The sequence below is a fragment of the Diabrotica virgifera genome, chromosome 4 (genome assembly GCF_917563875.1).
Source record: "Diabrotica virgifera virgifera chromosome 4, PGI_DIABVI_V3a".
NCBI classification, from domain to species: Eukaryota; Metazoa; Arthropoda; class Insecta; order Coleoptera; family Chrysomelidae; genus Diabrotica; species Diabrotica virgifera.
The window spans coordinates 213,187,413-213,209,997 of NC_065446.1; the positions used below are offsets into that span (position 1 = coordinate 213,187,413).

Consider the following 22,585-nt stretch of genomic DNA (forward strand, 5'->3'; position numbering starts at 1 on the left):
TGAAGTTAAGTTATTTGAGTTGTCCGTACTGATATGCAAGAGAGAATGATGCTTTTTACCACATTAAGTACACTTTCCGTACTTACAATTTAAATTAATATGGCCTGAATATAGGCAATTGAAACATAATTTAAGCCTTTTAACATTTTTAGCCCGATCAGAAATACTTAAATGATTGAAATCGGGACACAGACTTTTTTATGATTGATGGATTTGCAGAAAGCACAAGAAGTTTGGGTGGCTACTAGAGCTCTTGAGGATTTCTTATCGGAACTGAATCGTTCTTTACTATTCTGTCCAAGGTTGGCATCAATTTTTTCCAAAACGTCAGCCTTACCTTTTAGAAAATTAATAAGATCCTTTAACGTTGCGTTTGAAGGTTTCTTAGATTCCCACTCCTGTATGGTGTAGAAATCAAGTTTTTCTATTATAATAAATATAAGTAAGGTATCCCAGATATAAATTGGTTGGTCCAATGATTTAAGTGACCTTAAATTACCTTGAAGTTCATCTATTAGTTGCCTGATGCTTGATGGAGATGGCTTTGTGATTTTTGGGAGAGAAAAAAGACACTTGCTGTGATTGTATATTAATAAATCTTTGTTTGCAAATCTTTCACATAGCATTTGCCACGCGACTAAGAAATTATCCGAAGACACTGGTAAACTACTAATGACATTTTCAGCAACACCGCTAACAGAGGATTTCAAGTAGTGGAATTTTTGAATAGGATTTATATCTGAATTATCCAAGATTATTGACTGAAACGAATCTCTATACTATAACCATTTCTCATAGCTCCCGCTGTATTTTACAAGTTGAAGAATAGGTAATTTAATGTTACAATTGACGTTAGGTCGACCAGAAGGACCTGCTTGGTATTGAACATCGTTTTCTGAATAATTAATTTTATGCATAACTTCATTGGGATTGGACTTTGATAGCACCGATCGTGTTTTAGTAATAATAGAGAAATAATCTTTTTCGAAGAGCTCTCTTTGGGACGCTTCCTCCTCTAAATCGCTCACATGATATTCAATTTCGGATTAAATTTCATCGAAATCATTTAATAAATCTACAGCTTTATTTAACCTTAATTTGATTTCCTCTGACGGAATATTATAATCATCCTTGGAAATATTGGACTCTACATCTGTGATATAATTTTTAAAAATTGTCAATTTAGATTTAAGCCCTGCTCTCTTTCTCTTGTACCTCTCAAAGTTGGAAATTTGACTATGATTTTCAGTTTCGGACATTGTGACTTATATTGAAGTAAAAAAGAAGAAAATAAAATATGACAATAATTCTATAACGAGAAATGTCACGTAAACTCACGTAAATGTCAGATAGTTTTGACAAACCAAATTAAATGCAGAATTGTCCAATATGAAGGATTGATATTAAAAAAGTAAGTAATAATTTACAAGGTAACAACAAAAAAAAATAACCAACTGGAAACTTAGGCGTCACAAGTGAATGATAAGACACTGTGATTTTAAATATCAAATAATCGGTCAATAGAATTAAACAAAGAAATATGAATAAATTTTGTGACACTGGCGAATGAGTAGACGCCGAAATTATCAATTAAATAGGAAAATTAAATTTTATAACACTGGCAAATGACTAGACGCCGAAATTGTTAATTTAATTATATCCCAAGTAAAAAATTCTAAAAACAACAAGTATGTATGAGTCAATTCTTATTCAACAAAAAAGTGGAATATAAGAAAAGGAATATAAGTTCTAACCTTTTAATTTCAACGGCTAAAAGTCGGCTTCTCGTTATTTTTCTTATATGCGGTTCGAATAGGACCAATGAATAAACTTGGGCTGTAGTTGGACTGTATATAGGTGTGTTCTCTTTTTTGCGTTTCCAATGTGGTTGAAATAATTGTATAGGTATTGATTTAAATATATTAATGGAACATGCATTAGGGAAACATTTACAAATCAGTATATGAAACAAAATTTTTCTTACATTAAACATTAAAATAGCTATGGGAATAAATTACAATTCTTCTTTCAAATTCTTCAAAGTGGGCTAAAAGGAAAACTGTACAGTAGACGTTATCGTCTATTTGACGGTTTGATCTGAATGCAGCCTGTTCGTCTTCCAATTCTTTCTCTATCACTGATCTCAGACGCTTCTCTATAATTCTCGTGTATACCTTGAAGACGACCGATGTCAAGGATATTTCTCTATAATTTTCGCATTTATTATGTTGTCCTTTTTTGTATATTGGCAGAACTATGTTTTTCTTCCAGTGATCTGGGATTTTCTCTGTACTCCATGCTTCCTTGCATATCTGAAAAAATCAGTTCTCTCCTTTTTCACCCATCCATTTTATTATTTCTGGATCTATTTGGCACTTTCCTACCGCTTTTCCAATTTTAACATTGTTTATAGCTTCTTGCAGTTCTTCATTCCTTATGTTCTCTGGTTCCTCTTCCTATTCCAGTTCTGGTCTGTTTCTTTCTGCTTCATTTCTTTCTATTTCTTCGTGTTTGAATTTATCTTCCTAGTATTGTTTCCATACTTCTACTATTTCTGTAGCCTCTATTTTCAATTGTTTGTTTTTATCTTTGACTCCATACTGTTACCTACCTATTTTCCTTCTTAAACCCTTTATACGATTCCAGAATTTTCTGTTATCTGTTTTATAATTTGCTTCCAATTCTCTCCCGATTTCCTCCCAGCTCAGATTTTTCGCTTCGCTTACTGTTATCTTTGCTCTATTACGTTTCTCTATATCTTCTACTTTGTTAATTTCATCTCTACATTGTTGATATTTTTTTCCAGGCTTACTCCTTTTCCTTTATTATTTTCTTTATTTCTTGACTCCACCATTCTGTTCTCCTATGATATGTATTTTTTGACTTTTTTCCACAAATTTTCTCTACTGTTTTATATAGCGTGTCTTTTAGTACTGTCCATCTTTCTTCCATACCCAATTGGACTCTTTCCAGCACTATTCTTTGCAATTCCTCGTATATTTTTTGTATATAGTCATTTTCCTCTTTCTTTTTTTTTCACCTTCTTAATATTTATCTCAGTGTATGACTTATCGACTATATATTCCTTTTTGTTTGTAGTCATTTCGGCTACGAGTAGCTTGTGTTGAGTGCTTAGTTCTGCAAATTTTTCTGTTTTTATATTTTTGATAATATCCATTTCCATTATTCATTAATCTATTAAACTTTTAGCATTTTTTTCCTGTGCTTCAAAAGTATATCTCTCCTCCATATTCTGATACCAGAATCTCGACCCGTAAATCCCGTACTCTCAATTTACGGGTTTATAAAAATAGACCTGTTTTGTAAAGCCAACAAAGATACCTAAAAAAATGAAAAAGGATTTTTGTTGGTTAGGCGAGGGCGAAGGGGTTGGTGAGTTAGGATTGCGCTGAGTCTTATTCTTTAATCATATGCGACTAAAAAAAAGAGAAACACTGAATTCTGGCACTAAGGGAAGGTAACCTTTAATTTATCTCGTAGAAAGTTTGACGCGCCACTGTCGACGTACGTGCCACTAAAAAATGCCGGCATAGTGCTCATACGTTTTTTTGGGTTCTACTATTTAACTTATAGACGTTTACGGTGCCTAAAATGATTAGTTGTCGATAAACTACATGATTTCAAAGTTCATTATTTCGGATTTTTAGCTATAATGGGCCACGTATAATATGTATAATATGTCTGAGGCTGACCAATTAAGCACTATTTGAAGCTGAACTTAATCTATACCCATTTGGTCAATTTGTGGGTTCCCTGTCTCCCTTTAAACCAGAGATACATTCAACCAAAAAATAAGTTCCTGATATACCTATTCAGTGCTATAGCCGGCTTATACAACGTGGTCAAAGTTCTTCTTCTTCACGTGCCATCTCCGCGATGGAGATTGGCAATCATCATGGCTATTCTAATCTTAGATGCTGCTGCTCTGAATAGTTCGGTTGATGTGCATCCGTACCATTCCCTCAAGTTACGCAACCATGAGATTCTTCTCCTTACTACACTTCTCTTGCCCTGAATTTTCCCCTGTGTAATTAATTGAAGTATGTTGTATCTCTCATTAGGCATAGCATCCATCAGGTATTGCAGCTTTCGTGTCTTGATGGTTTCCAATATTTCCAGTCTTTTGATGACTTCGTTGTTTGTTATATGCTCGGTCCGTGATCTCTTCAGGATTCTTCTATACACACACAGTTCAAATGCTTCCAACTTTTTAGAAGTCGACGCGTTAAGTGTCCATGCTTCTATCCCGTAAAGCAGAGTCGAGAAAATATAACACCTTGCCAATCTAACTCTCAAGTCTAGTTTCAGTTTTCTTGCAAAAAGTACCTTTCTCATTTTATTGAAGTTAGTTCTTGCTTTCTCTATTCGAACTTTGATTTATTTGAAGTACTCGTTTGTGTGATTAATTATTATGCTAAGATAGTTGTAGTCTTCAACTTATTCTAAAGTTTAATTGTCAAGCTTTCATCATTATTTTGGGATTTTAATATCCTCATAAATTTAGTTTTCTTGATGTTTATTTATAATCCATATTCTTCTCCATACTCAACTATCTTGTTCATTAGCTTTTGGATGTCTTTAAGGATGTCTGCTATTCTGATAGTATCGTCCGCATATCTAATGTTGTTAATTGGCGTTCTATTTACTTTTATTCCTGCTGTTTCTCCCTCAAGAGCTCTTTTCATAATTTCTTCAGAGTATGCATTGAATAGTAGTGGTGACATTACACACCCCTGTCGCACTCTTTTTTTAATTTCGAACTCTTCTGATGTGTGTTCATTAATGCGTATGTGTGCTTGCTGCTTATAATATAGATTTGTTTAATTGTAATTGTTTTGCTTTGAGGACGTCCATTAGCTGTTTGTGGCGGACTTTATCGAAAGCCTTGTTGTAATCTATGAAACAGACGTACATATCCTGTTTCACATCCAAACATCTCTGGATTAGTACGTTGAATGCAAAGAGAGCTTCACGGGTACCTACGCCTCTACGGAATCCAAATTGGGTGTCTTCAATATAAATACATATCAAGTGTTTGGTATATGCGTTTATGAATGATCTTTCAAAACATTTTAAGTGTGTGAGACATCAGGCATATGGTGCGGTGGGTGGTGCATTCTCTACCATTTTTTTTAGGAGACAAATAAATGTTGAGGTTAACCATTCATTGGGTATGTCACCCGACTGATAAATTTCATTAAAGAGCTTCAAGAGGATATCTATGTACTCATTTTCTGTTAGTTTAAGGATATCAATAGGCAGTTGATCAGGCCCCGGGCTTTTTCTGTTGCTGGTGTCCTTTAATGCATACAATATTTCTTCCTTTGTAATTTTTACACTTGTTTTTCTGTTTTCGAAAGATATGTCTTGTAGGTTTCCTCTTTTGTCGTCGAAAAGCTCTTCCATATATTCTTTCCATCGTTTTAGCTTTTCGTCAGTCGTTTTAATAGTATTTCCATTTTTGTCTGAAAGAGTTGTGTTGTGGTTTCCTTTTTGGAGCCCTGCCATTTCTTTAACCTTTTTATGCAGGTTGAATAGATCGTATTTGTTCTAAAGATCTTTTGTCTCTTTATATTTTTCCTCATAGTAAGTTTGTAAGTTTGTAAGTCAAAGTTCTAAACTACACCAACTCTGAATCGGCTCAGAACTCCTGTTAAAACATAGAAAAAAATTCAGATTGGTGTAACTTTTTACACACATAACCGTACACAAACATATCCACAAATATGTTTTCCCTGAGCTAGGTAACTTTTGAATGGTTTAACCGAGTTTCGAAATTACAAATCCTATGAGAAGAAGCAGAGTCCGGAATTAAATTCTGGAAATTTTTTTTTAAGTTTTGGGGATGAACCCGAAAAACAGGCCCCGAATGTGGAGGGTCGTAACACACATACCCTGGGACAAAAAGGAATAGTTGATGTATGCAATTGGCGGGTCTTCCCTAAACTTTAAGATTGAATTCAGACCATTTGTCAATTCAGTCCCTGTAAATTCCCTTAAAATCCCCTTAAATTCCCTGTAGCTAATAACCTCAGAGGTTGATGCGACTATATTGTACATTTATGTTCAAATAAAAAATCAAACCTTAGTCATAATATAGTCACATTAAGTAATAAATAATTTTCAAGTTAAAAGCTATTAACTCAAAAGCTTATAACTAAAATATTAAAAAATATATTTAAATATGTATTACTTTCCAACACGTCGGTCGGCATACAATAACCGATTATTATCAAACACTAATACAGGAACATATAAAGCACCTGGTTAATGTAAATAAATATATAATATAGATAAAACTATTTTTTAATAATAATGTTAATGATTTTATTGCATGGTTATAAAATTTGATAAAAGTAAATCGGAAGACTATATAAAATGCAATTTTGAATTAAATCAGTATGTTATCTGTAAGATGCATCTCACAACCACATTCGTTCTTCTAGTCTCATTCATACTTTTGGGGGTCCATGCAGAGCTAATAGCTGTGCTGCAGGTACGTACCTTAAATTCTTATTTTCATATAATATTTTTACCCTTCGTCTGTTATTTTTCTTCTACCTTTGGTATTATAACAATGGATGGGTCTTTTCTTGTCTGGCTATGTCCTTCCATTAAGATAATACTTGTGGTCTTCTCCTCCATTGTCTTATATTCATGGCTTTCAGGTGGTCTTCCACGTCATCCATCCATCTCGTTCTGGTCCCTTCTTTTTTTCCTTCCTATCGTCTTCGATTGTAATATTTTCTTTGCTGTTTTCGCATCTTTTTGTCTCTAGACATGTCCCAACTATATTTTATGACTTTATACAAATCTTACAATATCATATCCTTCAATCAGTTCACTATCCACATTCGCAGATTCTACATGTGCCATGTGCCGTCTTCCTCTTTTATCGGGCCATCTATTTGTCGCAGTACTTTTATCTCGAATCTTCTGTGTTAAGCTTCACCTTTTTTTGTCATTACCCGAGTTTCACAACCATAGGTTCATGCGGATCCAATTAATGTTCTGTAGATAGTAATTTTGGTTCTTTTATCTAATCATTTTAATGTCATCAATGTTTCTTCTTTTTCTCCTTATATTAGGCCTCTTGGCCTGTTCTTAACCGATTTTGAGCTTATATTCGTAGCTATGATGTTGACTGCCAGCTATCTCGGCACCTTTTAAAAGCCCTTCCTATTGGTCTCTTCCCTGTTGGCTTCGAATTACTGGCTATACAGGCTATTCTGTTGCTGACCATTCTCGCCAGATTATGCTGATTCCACTCTTGTCGTCTCTGTCTTCCCCACCGTACTATATTTTGTATGTTACAAAGATCTCTTATTATGTAGTTCGGTATTCTGTCTCTCAGTGTTTTCCCAGTTATTGACCTCAACGTTCTCATTTCTGATGTTCTCAGTATCCTCTTGGTTTCTGCTGTGTGACTTCTTGTTTCTATCGCGTCTCTATTCATCAATGTTTTATTAGGGTAATATGGATGCATTAATATTGCTACGTACGGAATTCTTCTAATTTATTTCTGTGTCCAGATATGTGAAAACGTCCACATGCTCAGTGGTAGAGTTGTTTATTGCGATATTATTTTCGTTGTCAGGTTCTTTGGACGGTCGTCTACTTCGTTCTTGTTTCGTATATTTTAAGTCCTCTTTTTCGTGCTTCATGATCAATTTCCTTAAACGCTTCCATTAGTCGTTGCTTGCATATACTAATGATGGCTACTTTGTCTAAATATGCAGTGATTTGTATTGTATTGTTTTGTAATTGATATGGCCGGTTACATTAGTTTTTCTGATGACTACCTCAAGACCTAGGTTGAACAGTATGAACGCTTTCTGTTATTGCCAACAAAAATAAATTTTCTTCTATAAAGCCTTACCGACCCTCATTCTATCATTGACAAAAATTCAAGAAAACATCGTTTAGAAAATGCTCGTTTCCTCTTGGGGTGTCCTGCTTTTGCTCTTTTCCGTTCAAGTAGATGAGTTTCAACTTTATTTAATATGAAATCCTTTCAAGTGTTAAAATATCTTCTTTGTAGTTTCTTCTCCCATCGGAGGTTGGCAATCATTATAGCTATCCGTACCTTATTGCAGGCTGCTCTGAAAAGATCCACTGAGCTGCAACTATACCAGTATCTTAAGTTAAAGGAAATTCTTCTTCTACCTAGGGATCTCTTACCCTTAGTTTTAAACTGCATTATGAGCCTTAGTATCTCATATTTCGCACGTCTCGTAATGTGGCCCAAATATTCCAGCTTTCTTGATTTGATGTTCTGTATCACCTCGCAATTCTTTTGTGGCCTTCTTAAACCTCCTGCATTTGTATCTCATTGGATCCATGCTATTTGCAAAATCCTTCTATAGCACCATATCTTAAATGCTTTCAACTTCTTTATATTGTCTATCTTTAGTGTCCAGCTTTACATTCCATATAACAAAGTCGAGAACACGTAGCATCTTAAGGCTTTTATCCACAGCTCCAGAGGAAGGTCTCAATTAACAAACATGTTTTTCATTTTTATAAATACATTTCTTGCAATTTCAATGGGTGCCCTAAATTCTCCACCTTGGTAATTGTTCTCATTTACCCAAGTTTCCAGATATTTGTAGCTATTTACTCTTTCTACTTGTTTTCTCTCGATATCTCGCCTTCCTACTGTATGTTGTTTAGAAATAATCATGAAGGTTTTCTTAACGTTCATTTGTAGTCCATATTTTACACTAACTTGATGTAATCTATTTATTAATCGTTGCAGTACTTCTAGACTGTCTGCAAAAATAGCGGTGTCGCCTGCGAATTTTATGTTGTTCAAGATTTTTCTATTTATTGATATACCCTGTCCTTCCTCTGATATGGCTTCCTTAAAAATAGCTTCGCTGTAAAATTGAATACCAATGGAGACAACACGCAACCCTGTCTAACACCTCTTTTGATTTCTATGGTTTCCGTTTCGACATTTTCGATTTTAAACTTTACTTTTAATTCTAGCACAGATTGACATTCCACAGTCTTTTCTTTTAAATTTCTGCAAATTCCTGATGCCGTACTCAAAAGCCTTTTGATAATCCAATATCGTTAATTCTCATTCTTATATCTAAAATATGTCGATCAATAATTTTCACAGCTTATGCTTCTCGCATCTTGAGATAATTTATTCATACATCTAAAGCGATATATGCTGCAATCAATTGATTTATGTGAATTTTCAATTAAAATTTTGATTTATTTTCATACACTGAGGTAGATAATGGTGTCCTATGGTTTCCAGTAGTTCCTGGAAGGTCGTATGGTAATGTTCGCTTCCTAACAATACCTCTTATTTTCATTATTGCATTCACCGTTGATGAACCTTACTGAAATTGTGCTTTGGATAGTAGAATTGTGTATTATCTAGATTTTATCTCTTGTTTTTTACGTAAGAAGAGCAATTTTGAAGATTTTATTTTTTATTTGTTGTCTAATAATAAGACTAATAAGAAATGTGATAGTAAAATATTACGATCTTAATAGTAGAAGATATATAAAATAACTAAAATTGTCTCATAGATTTTTAGGCATGGACAACGTACACCTGTATCATTTTTCCCCAACGATCCATATTACGATTCATCATATTGGGGAGGATTAGCTTCAGGAGCACTAACTAATGTATGTAATTTTTTTATTATAAAGATATAAATACGTTTCATATACAAATAGTAGGTATATAAAAGACTGGTTTTTGTCTACATTTATGACAAGTGAATGAATAAAAAAAAGTATCCCTGAAGTGTTTAAAATATAATTCCTAGCTGAGTGTTTCGGCTTACTAAGCTATTTTCAGAGCGATTGATAAAGATCGATTGGTAGCAAACAAACTTTAGTTTGTTTCATGTTTGTGTCCATCGCTTCCTAAATTCGAGATTTTGATTTCATCACTCCAAATTACCTTCCTCCAACGTTTCTTTGTTTACTTTATGTAAGTCCAAGTCCAATCAATGCGTGTTTTCAGCTGGTTTTTGTTTGTTAATGTCCTGTTTGGACCTTCAATGATCTACTGAATACTGGCGACATATTCTGCGCTCTTCGTATTGAATATCGATTTTTTGTTTGTGATTCAATAAAATTGTGTTTTGACTAGGAAAGTTTTGGGGTAGTTCTGATTTCTTTCATTATATATGGATTTTGGGCTGCTGAATTCGACTATGAGGTTTGCGGACAAAATTTGTTGCCGGAACATTAAACAAATCGCGAAAAACGGAAAATTTAAGCTCTTTCCCGCTTTTTTGCTCAAATCTCGAAAACTATTAACTTTTAGTAAATGGTCTGTTAATAGAAATTAAAGTATTTAAAATTATATACAAATATCACTATTTACTTTTTTTTTTCAGACGAACCGTTCGGTCTAAAGTACAAGTTGAATATTGCCAAGTTTTAACGGTCTCGGCAAAACCCACTTTTACATTCCAAAACTTTATTTTTTATTAGAATGTCACAATTTGATGATGATATTTCCGAAGCCATTCGAGAAGCAAAAAAAATATTAAAAAATCCCAAATTGAAACAGGAACTCGCTTATATCAATGGCAATTATAAATTAATAGTTACCACAATTACGTTATTAGAAAAACAAGAGATAAATTTATGTGAGTCAGTAAAATTAATAGATAATTTAAAGACGAAAATTAAATCGGCACCTGGAAGTAACGGTGAATTAATTTAAAAAAAAGGAAATATGTTTTCGACAAGAATGAAGGTTTTTCGTTTTTATTTAATGTTGCTAAAGTTTTGAATGGGACATTTTCCGAGGAATTACAAATTATGCCAGATTTATTATCCGCTCTGAAATATGGTCCAATTACATCTGTCGATGTCGAACGTTCGTTTTCAATGTACAAATTAATTTTAAGTGATCGAAGATATAGTTTTAAGACCGAAAATATTGAAAAACATTTAGTTGTTTCTATTAATGATAAAATTTTAAGTGGTTACAATGTTTAATTATTAATTGACAGTTATTTACTTACTAGTTTATTTATACTAATGTTATGATTATGATGTGTAAATATACCTGCCTTAAGTTAATATTACGTTAATTCACTTTGTACAATAAATAGTAAGTTATATTCCTTTATTGCCTATATTTTGCCTAAATGTTTAATATTCCCGTTATTTTTATTAAAAATCTTTGCCTATATAGGCGCCTTTTTCTTCAATTTTTGTTGCATATAAATCCGAGCTTTACCTATAAGCGTTGCCACCAGTGCTACAATATAGCATCAGTGCAGTGCTACAATATAGCATATATATTATATCTAAAATATGTGAACAAATATATACGGCAATGACTTGTCTTAGGTGCCAATATTTTGAGGCTTTGGGAACAATAATCTAACATTTTCTGACATATTTCTACAGCCTTGGGACACCAATGAGTCTAAAATTTTATAAGCAACGCATATATTCGGGTTTGGTAAATTGAGACCATAACACCTTGAACGTATATATACGGCGGCTGGGAATGCAGACCCACTTTTTCAAAAACATATATATGCAGATTTGGGACAGAAAGGGTTAACGTACATACAATCGACAGATACCCCACTTTTTACGTCATGGGTGGCATTTCTTGTATTGCACCAAAATATGCAATAGCTCCTAAACAATCCATTCCTCGGCTAAAAACTAAACTCGCACCTGAGGTTTATGGAAGTCAGAGAGCTGTTTAACTAATACATTTTGAAAGAACAAAACCTCAAGGTTTATCAGAAATCAATATCCGAAGGGAATGTTCACACCAACTGATACTGTCACTCCATCTGTGCCTGATCTTCTGTGGCTCTAAGGGAAAAGCAGACACATTCTCGGTATTTTGGGATGGAATGGATTTATGGAAGCTGTGAGAAGAGACATACCATATTCATATTATGAACTAACATTTATTATTTGTACAAAAAACTAAGAAAAATTTATCAAATGTATCAAATTTATCATTCTAATAAAAACTAAAGTTTTGGTATGTAAAAAGTGGGTTTTGCTGAGACCGATAAAAATTGGCAATTTTCAACTTGCACTTTAGACCGAACGGTTCGTCTGAAAAAAAAAGTAAATAGTGAGGTTTGTAGATAATTTTAAGTACTTTAATTTCTGTTAACAGACCATTTACTAAAAGTTAATAGTTTTTGAGATTTGAGCAAAAAAGCGGAAAGAAGCTTAAATTTTTCGATTTTCTCGCGATTTTTTCAATGTTCCGGCAAGAAGTTTTGTCCGCAAACCTCATATTCGGATTCAGCAGCCCAAAATCCATATATAATGAAAGAAATCAGAACTACCCCAAAACTTTCCCACTAGGGAGCTCGTAGAGTACAAATTGACTGAATCATTGTTCTTTTCGCTAATTTTGTCGTTCCAGTGGTATGATAACGTTTAGAAACTTTCTTACACCTGATATCACCACCCAATTTGTTTTCTCATTTTGATATGTATGTAAACTTCTTCACGAATAAAATACATATATGTAATTATTGTATTGGTAAACTATATGAATCAGGATTGAGATGAATTCTGCTGAAAAAACAAAAAATTCTGTAAAGTTTGCAGAATTTTGGTCACTAGTGTATGTATTAAACTATTGCTTGTTTCTCTGTTAAAGAGTGCCTCTCTATTTATCCATGAATTTTATTATTTTTGTTTTCTCCAACATTTTTTTTGTTTAGTGTTTCTTATCTAGCTTGTACTCTGTATGCCATGATATGTCTTATAGCTATATTTTATTTTTGACATTTCGATTTACAACTAGTAGAGTGTTAGTTCAGAGAAATAAGGGAAAAAATATCCTGTTGGTGACACATCCCCCTCCAGGTCGAAAACAAATTTTTTGAAAAGTATGGACATCTATATTAATAACCTATATGTTTCCTGTATCCGATTTTGATGATATACGTAGTTATAAACAAATGAAATTAAAAAAACGGTAAATTTTCGCTTTTTTCGTCTATAACCAAAAAGTTAAGTATTTTAAACACATTTGGAAGTGAGAAACTCATAAATCGTATAAATAGCTTCAATATGGCGTTCGCTGAATATGTCTATCCTTATTGGTTGCTTATAAAATTACAAAATAAATCATAAATTTTGATTTTTTATAAATATTCATAACTTATATAAAAATTAACTTACAACGTTCTTATTACACGGAATGCTGAGACATCTGGTGCTTAAGTTATACTTTAAATTTCAAACTAATTAGTCAAATAGTTTAAAAGGTATTTAATTTGTTTATCATAAATTAATTTTTTTTTGCAACGCCATAAGTCAGAAAATGATGAAGTTACACTATTACTTTGGATAGTTTTTTGAAAGAAGAAGATATATACTATTAATTTAATTTAAAAAAAATGACAAAAAATAATTCTAAATACTGCAAAATTATTTTGCAAAAATATGTGAATTAAAAAAAGGGGGGGCTAACTTCGTGCCTAATTTTCCTGAGACAATTGTTTTTCTTTCTAAATGTGTATAAAAATTCAGTCTTTGAGAATATTAAAAAAATATTTTTCTACGGGTAACAGTTTAAAAGTTATGCTAATTGATTGTAAGTAAGCAAAAAATCAACGTGTTTTTGCAAAATAATTTTACACTGTTTAAAGTTACTTTTTGTCATTCTTTTTTTAATTAAGTCAATAGTATAAATGTTCTTCTTCCATAAACTGTCAGAAGTCTTACTGTAACCTCATAATTTTCTGACTTATAGTGTTGCAAAAAAATTAATTTGGGTAAACAAATTAAATAACTTTTAAAATATTTGACCAATTGTTTTGAAATTTAAAATAAAATTTAAGCACCAGAAGTCTCAGCAATTCGTGTAATAAGAAGGTTCTAAGTTAATAATTAACTTATGTAAAAATTATTTTTACATAAGTTATGAATATTTACATAAACTCGAAATTTATTATTTATTTTGCAATTTTCTAAGCAACCAATAAGGATAGAAATATTCAGCGAACGCCATATTGAAATTTTTTCGACGAATTATGAGTTTCTTACTCTCAAATTTGTTTAAATTGCTTAACTTTTTGGTTATACACGAAAAAATCGAAAATTTACGATTTTTTGATCTTCATTTGTTTATAACTATGTATATCATCATAATCGGCTGCAGGAAACATATAGGTTATTAATATAGATGTCCATACTAGTAATGTAACGAATATTCGTACTCGCATTCGCATTCGCGAATATTCGCATGTTTTTGCATATTCGCATTCGCATCGGCATTCGCAAAATTTGTGCGAATGTTTTGCGAATATGAAAACCAGAAGAAAAAAATAATTTTAAGATAAAATTAGGTTAATAAAATCAAAATCTATTAACTTCTCATCTTTTTTTATTAAGAAAAGGTAACTTAACCTCAAACATGCAGCTACTCTCAATTGGAAATATGCAGGACACAACAGCAGACAAAGAGTCGGAAGACGGAATAAAGGGATAACTCATTGAAGACCTTAGGACTACAAAAGAGGAACGGGCAGACCACAGACGAGATGGTCGGATGACCTAAAAGATACACAGGGACCAGAGCGACAGCATTAGCACTGAACCGAGAAAAGTGGAAAAATAAGGGGTAGGCCTAAGTTAAACTTTGGACAATTGAAGGTCAATAGACAGATATAACTTAGCCTTGTATAGAACTTAACCTTGTATGGAATGGAGGCCTGGACACTCAACACAACACTGATGAACAAGTTAAAAGCCTGAAAATCATTAAAGTCAGAAAAGTTAGCTACCTGGGACACATAATAAGAAACGAAAAGTACCGCCTCGCGCAACTGATCATCCAGGGTAGGATTGAAGGAAAACGGGGTTCCGGTAGGCGCAAGATTTCATGTCTTAGAAACATCATAGACTAGACCGGCCTTTACTCAACACTTTTGTTGAGAGCCGCATTGGACAAAGATAGATTTGCCAGTGTAATCGCTAACCTCCACTAGAGGAAAAAGCACCACAAGAAGAAGAAGAACCTTGTATAATCATATATCAGCCTTCACTTTTTTTTTTATTATTTGGTATTATGCAATAAAGTTTAAGATTCAGATTGATTTACACTAAATATCAATTAACGTTTCATTACAAATTTTGGAAACATTACAAAAATAGGAACAAATTTAATAAAAACTGAATATTCGCATTCGCATCAGCATTCGCGAATGTCGGTAGCAGATATTCGCATTCGCATTCGTATTATCGAATGTTCAAAAAATGACATTCGTTACATCACTAGTCCATACCACTTAAAAAATTTGGCTTTGGCCTGGAGGGGGATGTGTCACGAGAAAAACCTTATTTCTCTGGACTATGTTCCCGGGCTAAAAGTTATGTAAATGTTTGTGTTTCCTTCTACTTTAAAACGTAATAAAGAAAAAAATGAGTTTAATATTTTAATATTATCTGCCTCTTTTATAAAGGCAGTTCATAAATATCCACTGCGCGTCAAACTGAAGAAATTTTGCATTTTTTTATTTTTTTTATTTATATCAACTTAAATCATTTTTTTATTTAGTCACTTACTATTGTTGCATATTGCCCACATTATCATTAGTATCTAACAAATGGAAAATAAGGAAAAGGGCAAGTGTTGCTTGTTCCAATAATGTTGCTAATACTATACTAACTAGACAATATTTGCCGTGTATGGTCTTGCTTGATCTTGCATCAGCAGAAAACCATCTCAAATAAACCCAGCATATGGCACCATATGATTTTTTAAGAACTCTTTTATTGTAGGTTATTCTTTAAATAACTTTATTGGATTTCGCTATTAAATTCATGGTCATATTTATCATTTAGTTCATTTTGACATTATATTGTCCGTCAGATAAAAGCAACGATTTTTGTAAAATATTAAAAACAATTGATTATGTTACTAATTTAGATTTAGATTAACTGTGTATTTTATATTTTTAGGAAGGAAAAAGAATGCAAATGAAACTCGGTCAATATACAAGAAGTAGATACTCAAATTTCATCCCCAAAAAGTACGATCCATCCTTTTTTTATGCCCAGACTACAGATGTAGATCGTACGCATATGTCTGCTCAGAGTAATATTTACGGTTTATTTCCTATATCAACATCGGATCAGAAGTGGCAAAACAAAATAGATTGGCAACCCATACCCATTCACCCTTCTGATAGCGCCGTTTTATCTACCTCAATTTTCCCAGCAAACTGTCCAGCATACACCAAAACATTAGCAGCTGTGATAGGTAGCGAAGAATTTACAAAGTTGGACTCAGAAAATGTTGAACTATATAAATATTTAACGAATAATAGTGGAAGTAGCGTCACGGACATAATAAGCATAAATGGTATATGGGATCCTTTAAAAGCAGAAGATTCTATTGGATTCAGTTTACCAGCTTGGACTAAATCTGTGTATCCCGAGCCTCTTCGAACAATGGCCGGAAAACTTTTTGAATTATTCACACACACGACCACAATGAAAAGATTATGTAAGTATTAGATTCACTATCAGATATTTCATTAACTTTTTATCGAACTTCCTGATGTCTGGTGGTTTTAAATCTCTTTATAGCCGGCCCAGTTTTTTGCTATAATTTAGTAGGATGTTATCTGTGTCGCATACAGTAGAATGCTAGTTTAGACTAGAGCATTTAGCATAAAATAAATATATTTTAAATACACCATCTAGAGACTTGCAACTTTTTGCATTGTGTTCAGGATGATGCGAGGAAAAAATTCTACTACAGCAAAATGGGTGAAAATGCAGAGTTGTATTGGAAACTGCATAAAACGCATCTAAAAGTGCATAAATATGTCAAAATAGGTATACCGTCATATTTTGTTACTTTGGAGTTTTTGGGATGGCTGAAGATGAATACGCTAGCCGAACCGACCACCAGAGCACCTCGTGCCCACGTTCACTGCTAAGGCACGTTATTTGAACTTTCGAGGATTTTCGGCACTAAATTCATGCAAACAGATTGCTCGAGAATTTTTGGGATGGCTGAACAAGAATACGCCATTATGACCGATCACCGGTGCACCTGGTGCCCAAAAACCCTCCAAGATTTGAAAGATAACATGCCTGAGCAGTGACCTGGGGCACCTGATGATCCGGGATTCGGTTCTGACGTCATATTTGTATCCACCGACCCCAAAACCGCCTAGTAATCTATTTTCATCCATTCCAGGCCAAAAACCTTCGACACTCCAGAAGATGACCTACCTTAGCAGTGACCGTGGGCACTACGTGCTCCGGGGGTCAGTTCTGATGGGTATTCGTGTTCGGTAACCCCAAAAACTCTTCCTGTAATATTTTTGCATCAACTTGGTGCCAAAATCCCGCGAAACTCCAGAAGATGTCTTGACCCTAGTCACCAACTTCTACGGGTGTCGGTTCTGAAGGCGTATTCACCTTCAGCAACCCCAAAAACCGCCCTAGTATTCTATATGCATGAATATATGCATACATATAATAAAAACAGTACCAAAAACCCCCGAGTTACAAAATCTGCCCCTTACTCTACTTACTTTGAAATTTTTTGCACATTTTTCGATAGTAGACATTTTTTCTGATATCATCCTGAACAGAATGCAAAACGTTGCAAGTCTCTAGGTGCTGTATTTAAAAATCTATTTATTCCGGTCTTCTTAGTGCTAATTGCTCTGGTCTAGTTCCATTCCTATGGTTTCTGTTTTCCGCATTGTATACTATTCTGAATTTTACATTGATCTGCGCCTATTTAGTCATCTATCTCTAAACCTCTTCCAAGCACTTGATGTCACTGCTAATATTTCTGGGGTTTTAACTATTCCTTTTATTCTTTTGTCGCTGCTTTCGCATATGTTATATACACATTATGATCTATTTCATATCCTTATTTTCCACAAAACCGATCACATAATATATCCTTACATATGCTGCTTTATTGGCTTGTTGTCTAACATGCTTTTTAAAGTCTCAGTTGCTATATATTTATACTCCCAGATATGAATTCTCAAAATTTGTTTTCTTTTTTAGTATTCAGTTATCTTTAGGTTTATTTTCATGCCATTCCTTGTATATTTCTGTTTCAGTTTTCACCAATCTTCTCTCAGTCTTAGCAAAACGTGTCGTCAGCAAAACTTAGGGTACCTATATAATTATTCGTTTCTTACTAGTATGCCAACCCCTTTGCACTTTCTATTCCATAGTCTCAAGATTTTTCCAGGAATATTTTATATACGGTAGGAGCCGTGGAGAAGCCCCATAGCAGTCCCTTTGTCGTCTTAAATGGACTGCATCTATTGTCAGTTTTGATAACTACTTGATTATTCTTGTAGAGTGTTTTTACAGCTTTTATTAATATTTGTGGAACTTTGATCTCTTCCATTGCTTTCCATATATTGGTTATATGTATCGAGTCATACGCCTTCATAAGATCTACATAAACCAGATGGACGAATCTATTTTGTCTTTTATCATTTGTTGTTGTTTACTGCTACTGTAATTGTTTCTTTTTTTCCCGCATTATGACTAGGTATCTGATTAGTAGTTTTTGTCCTATCTACTTTTCTTTTCGTTTTTTGATACTCATTTTTGACTTTTTTCGTTACTAAGTACTCATAAAAAAATTCTTCCTTTGAGTTTTACTTACGACTTTATTTCTTTTTATTGTAATATTCTTGTCTTGAGTTTTACTCAAAAATGGTCTGAATTAGAGTGTGCACTTCTTGTTTCTTTAGATAAGCACTTTAAATGTAATTTTTCCATCCAGGGACGTCAAAGTTTATAAAATATTTTTATGTATCTTTTCTTTTCAATTGGGTACTTCTGACCATCATTCGATTTCTCACTTCAAAACCAATTAGCCATTGTTCATTTTTACCTGTTACATGAAGTTTACTGTATTTACCTTTTATTAACTTGTGTATAGACTTACCCAGTTTTGCATTACAGACTTTTGCATTACTACAGTAATATTTCGAATTCTTTGTCTAATTACCTACTTATAATACACCCCCTTTTTCCTCATCTTCCTTTTCTTTTGAAGAGGTGTATATGTTTGTCTTCTTCTTCCTACTTTATAAATAGGCTCAATGCCTGTTTTACTTCGGTTTTTAGCTACAATTGACATTGTCTGACCATCTTTTCCTGGGTTGTCCCAATGATCTTCTTACATTTGGCGATTTGTCTCTTGCTATTCCTACTATTCTATTTTCTGTCATTCTTTCTATGTGTTGATTTCATTATATTTTTCTTCTTTTGGTCCACATGTTTGTTTCTTCTATCCCACATCTCGCTCATATTTTCTCACTTCTTACTTTGTCTCTTAGAGTTTTGTTTGTTATTTTAGGTAAGACTTTAATTTCTGCTGTTTCCAACAGTCTTGTGTTTCGCCGTATCTTCTCTTGCTTCCTCTGTATACGTCATTATCGGTCTTATTGTTGATTTATATATCCTGGTTTTCGTTTCCATTGTGAGGTATTTATTTCTCCAGATTGTGTTCTTGAGAAATCCTGCTGCTCTGTTGGCCATGTTCACTTGTTTTTGTAATTCTTCTTCCACTTTTCCGTAGCTTGACAGTTTTATGCCCAAGTATTCTGTTTCCATCACTTGTTTAATTATTTTGTTATTTACGACCAATGTACATCGTCTCGGTTCCGCTGATACCGCTATCGATTTAGTTTTCTCTGTTGAGATCACCAAGTTGTATAGGAGAGCCGTGTCTTCGAATTCTTAAATTAATCTTTGTAGATTTTCTGCTGTTATTATGGCGTTGTCGGTGTAGCAGATTATTTTGATTTCCTTTTCTCCCATTCTATATCCTCTCTTTTTCTTAACTTTCTTTATGATTTCATCCATTATCAGATTAAATATTAAAGGGCTCAGCGAACCTCCTTGTCTAATGCCAGTTTCATACTTCATAGGTTGCGATAGTTTTCCATTACATCTTACCATAGCTATGTTACCTATATATTCTCAATGCTTTTTATTAAATCCAGTGATATTCCCTTTTTATATAATAAATGTATCGCGTCCCGAATTCTCACTCTATAAAACGCTTTCTTCAAATCTACCACGCACATATATGCTGATTTGTGTTATTTCAGGGACTTTTCTATTAATTGTCTTATTATAAAAATTGCATCCGTGCATGATATTCCTGTCCGAAATCATTGCTGGTCCTCGTTCCTTCGTTTATTTTTGTCGCTGTAATTCTTGTTGTCAATTTAAGTGTTGAGTGTATTTAAAAGATTAATTGCTCGATAATCATTTGGGTTCTCTTATCTCCTTTATTGAAGAACATCAGCAAGATCGCTCTTCTCCATTAATCTGGTATTCTGTTTGTCGTGACTATTTTATGAATTAGAAGTTGCGGTTGTTGTACAAGGTGATCACCTCCATATTTTAAGAGTTCATTTGGTATTTAATCTTCCCCTGGTGACATTCTATTTTTTAATTTGTTTATGTTTATGATTTTTATATTTAGATCCTTTCCTTATGTTATTAGATATGTTTCTGTGTATTGACTTACATGTCCATTTTGTTTAGAACAGATAAAAGGTTGATTTGTCGCTTAATTTAGTATTGTTGAGGTAAGAGCTATTTTGCCATTATTCTTATTCCCCTTATTCATTTTTAGGTATTGGGCCATTTATAAATGAAGTTGTGACCTACTTGGAATCAATGGCAGCTGATTCCAGCTCGTCGTATAAGTACAAAATGTACAGCGCACACGACACCAATATAGCAGCAATTTTGAATACATTTGGTGCTTTCAGTCCCAGTTTTCCTCCAGCATTTGCATCCACAATTTATATAGAGCTTCATAAAGAAAACTGGCAAAACGTAGTTAAAGTGTTTAACAAAGACGGAGATACTCTTAAACAGATCAGCGTTAACGGATGTGAATTAAGCTGTCCATTATCTAGCTTTAGGCAAGCTTTAAGTGATATTATTGTTGATGCTGATACCAGGGATGCGGAATGCAGTAGTACCGAAGAGACTAAAGTTTTATTAGGAAGTTCAGGCACAACTGGTAATAAATATTCTGCAGCAGAACTTGAAGAAAAATTTGCAGGTGTTATGACCTAAATTTATGTTATTCAGTTTAACTAAAAAGTTGGCTAAATCGATTTTAAAACTAATAAACTTTATATAAGACCTACATGACGTGTATTGAATTATTTCTTCTTTAAACCAAATACCATTTTTTTTTTGTTAGAGTCTCGTTTCAAGGGTTTTAACAAGTTTCGTTTACTAAATCAATTTATCTCCTTAGATTTTTTAATTAAATATAAATATTTAGTTTTCTGAAACAATATTTTTTTTATCGATAATAGGATAGCTATAGGTAGGGGATCCCAAGCGGGAATTTTTGCAGTTACTCGAGCGCGTCAGATTATTACATGTGGAGAAACCTTGTACCCTGAAACTGTACCTCTACCATACATTGGCTCTTAATGCAGGGGAGTTCGTTAAGGGGGGGGGGCGAAAAAAATATATCCTTAGAATAACTCGAAATCGTCAGGTTAAGGTAAGGTAAGGTAAGTACATGCAAAACAGTGCATATTTCAAAAATCTGACGATTTGAGCGGGGCGTAGGGAAATGGGTGAGCCCCAAAGTTCCACACGAAAAAAGCGAATATTTTGCGAAATGAATAACAGATCAAAAAACTAAAACTTACTAGTCAATATTTTCCAAAAATCTATCGAATGATACCAAACACGAACCTCCACGGAGAGGGGTGGGAGGTACATTTAATATTTTAACTACGAATCCCGCGATATTTCGCGAAATGAACATCAGATCACAAAACTGAAAAATACGCTTATTCAATATTTTAGAAAAATCCATCGAATGGTACCAAACATGACCCCCCGCGGAAGGGGAGACACTTTAAAATCTTAAATGGGAGACCCATTTTTTATTGCAGATTCGGATTCCTTACGTAAAAATAAGTAATTTTATAAGAGACATTTTTTCCAATTATGGATAGATGGGGCTATAATATAAAAAGCTATTGTTGGAAATGGACAATTAAATTACAAATGTACAAGTCCCCACTAAAATGGAAAACTTTACTTAACTTTTTTTGGTTTTACGACCTACTCTTCACAACCCAGTAGGTCCCTAAAGCGTTCGAGTGATTGCACATTTAGCATATTTTGCTCCCCTAATTAGACAGTCTCATTCTGAGATGGGAGGTAGAAATTGGAGAATCAAGAAAACAGAGAAATAGAGTCTTAGAACACGTCACACAACTTAAAACACCTAGCCACATCCAACATGCGCAAGCTAAGTGCTATAAGTAGTTAGAATCAGAAGCAAAAAGTAAAGTGGACAGTGACAGCTGAAATACGTCGAAAGTGGACTGGCAGAAGTACGCCGAAAATGAAAGCAATATATCGAACTAAAATGTAGCCAATAACTATTCTACAAACAACATTAAAATCCAGCAGTAGGCGGGGTAGGTTTACTTATAATAAAAAGTGATATTCATGATCATACAGAATAGGGCTATATCGAAAACAGTAATATCAACCAACATCCAAAATAACCAACATATTATATGTA

The 22,585-nt window shown here is 33.5% G+C and overlaps 1 protein-coding gene across 1 annotated transcript; it reads left to right on the top strand.

The window, feature by feature from the left end:
• Positions 1-6,383: 6,383 nt before the first annotated feature.
• LOC114330546 (prostatic acid phosphatase) lies at positions 6,384-21,175 on the top strand. Its single transcript, XM_028279909.2, has 4 exons — positions 6,384-6,517; positions 9,571-9,672; positions 15,967-16,513; positions 20,651-21,175. The coding sequence occupies exons 1-4, from the start codon at positions 6,437-6,439 to the stop codon at positions 21,100-21,102; spliced, it is 1,182 nt and encodes a 393-aa protein (XP_028135710.2). The 5' UTR covers positions 6,384-6,436; the 3' UTR covers positions 21,103-21,175.
• Positions 21,176-22,585: the final 1,410 nt, after the last annotated feature.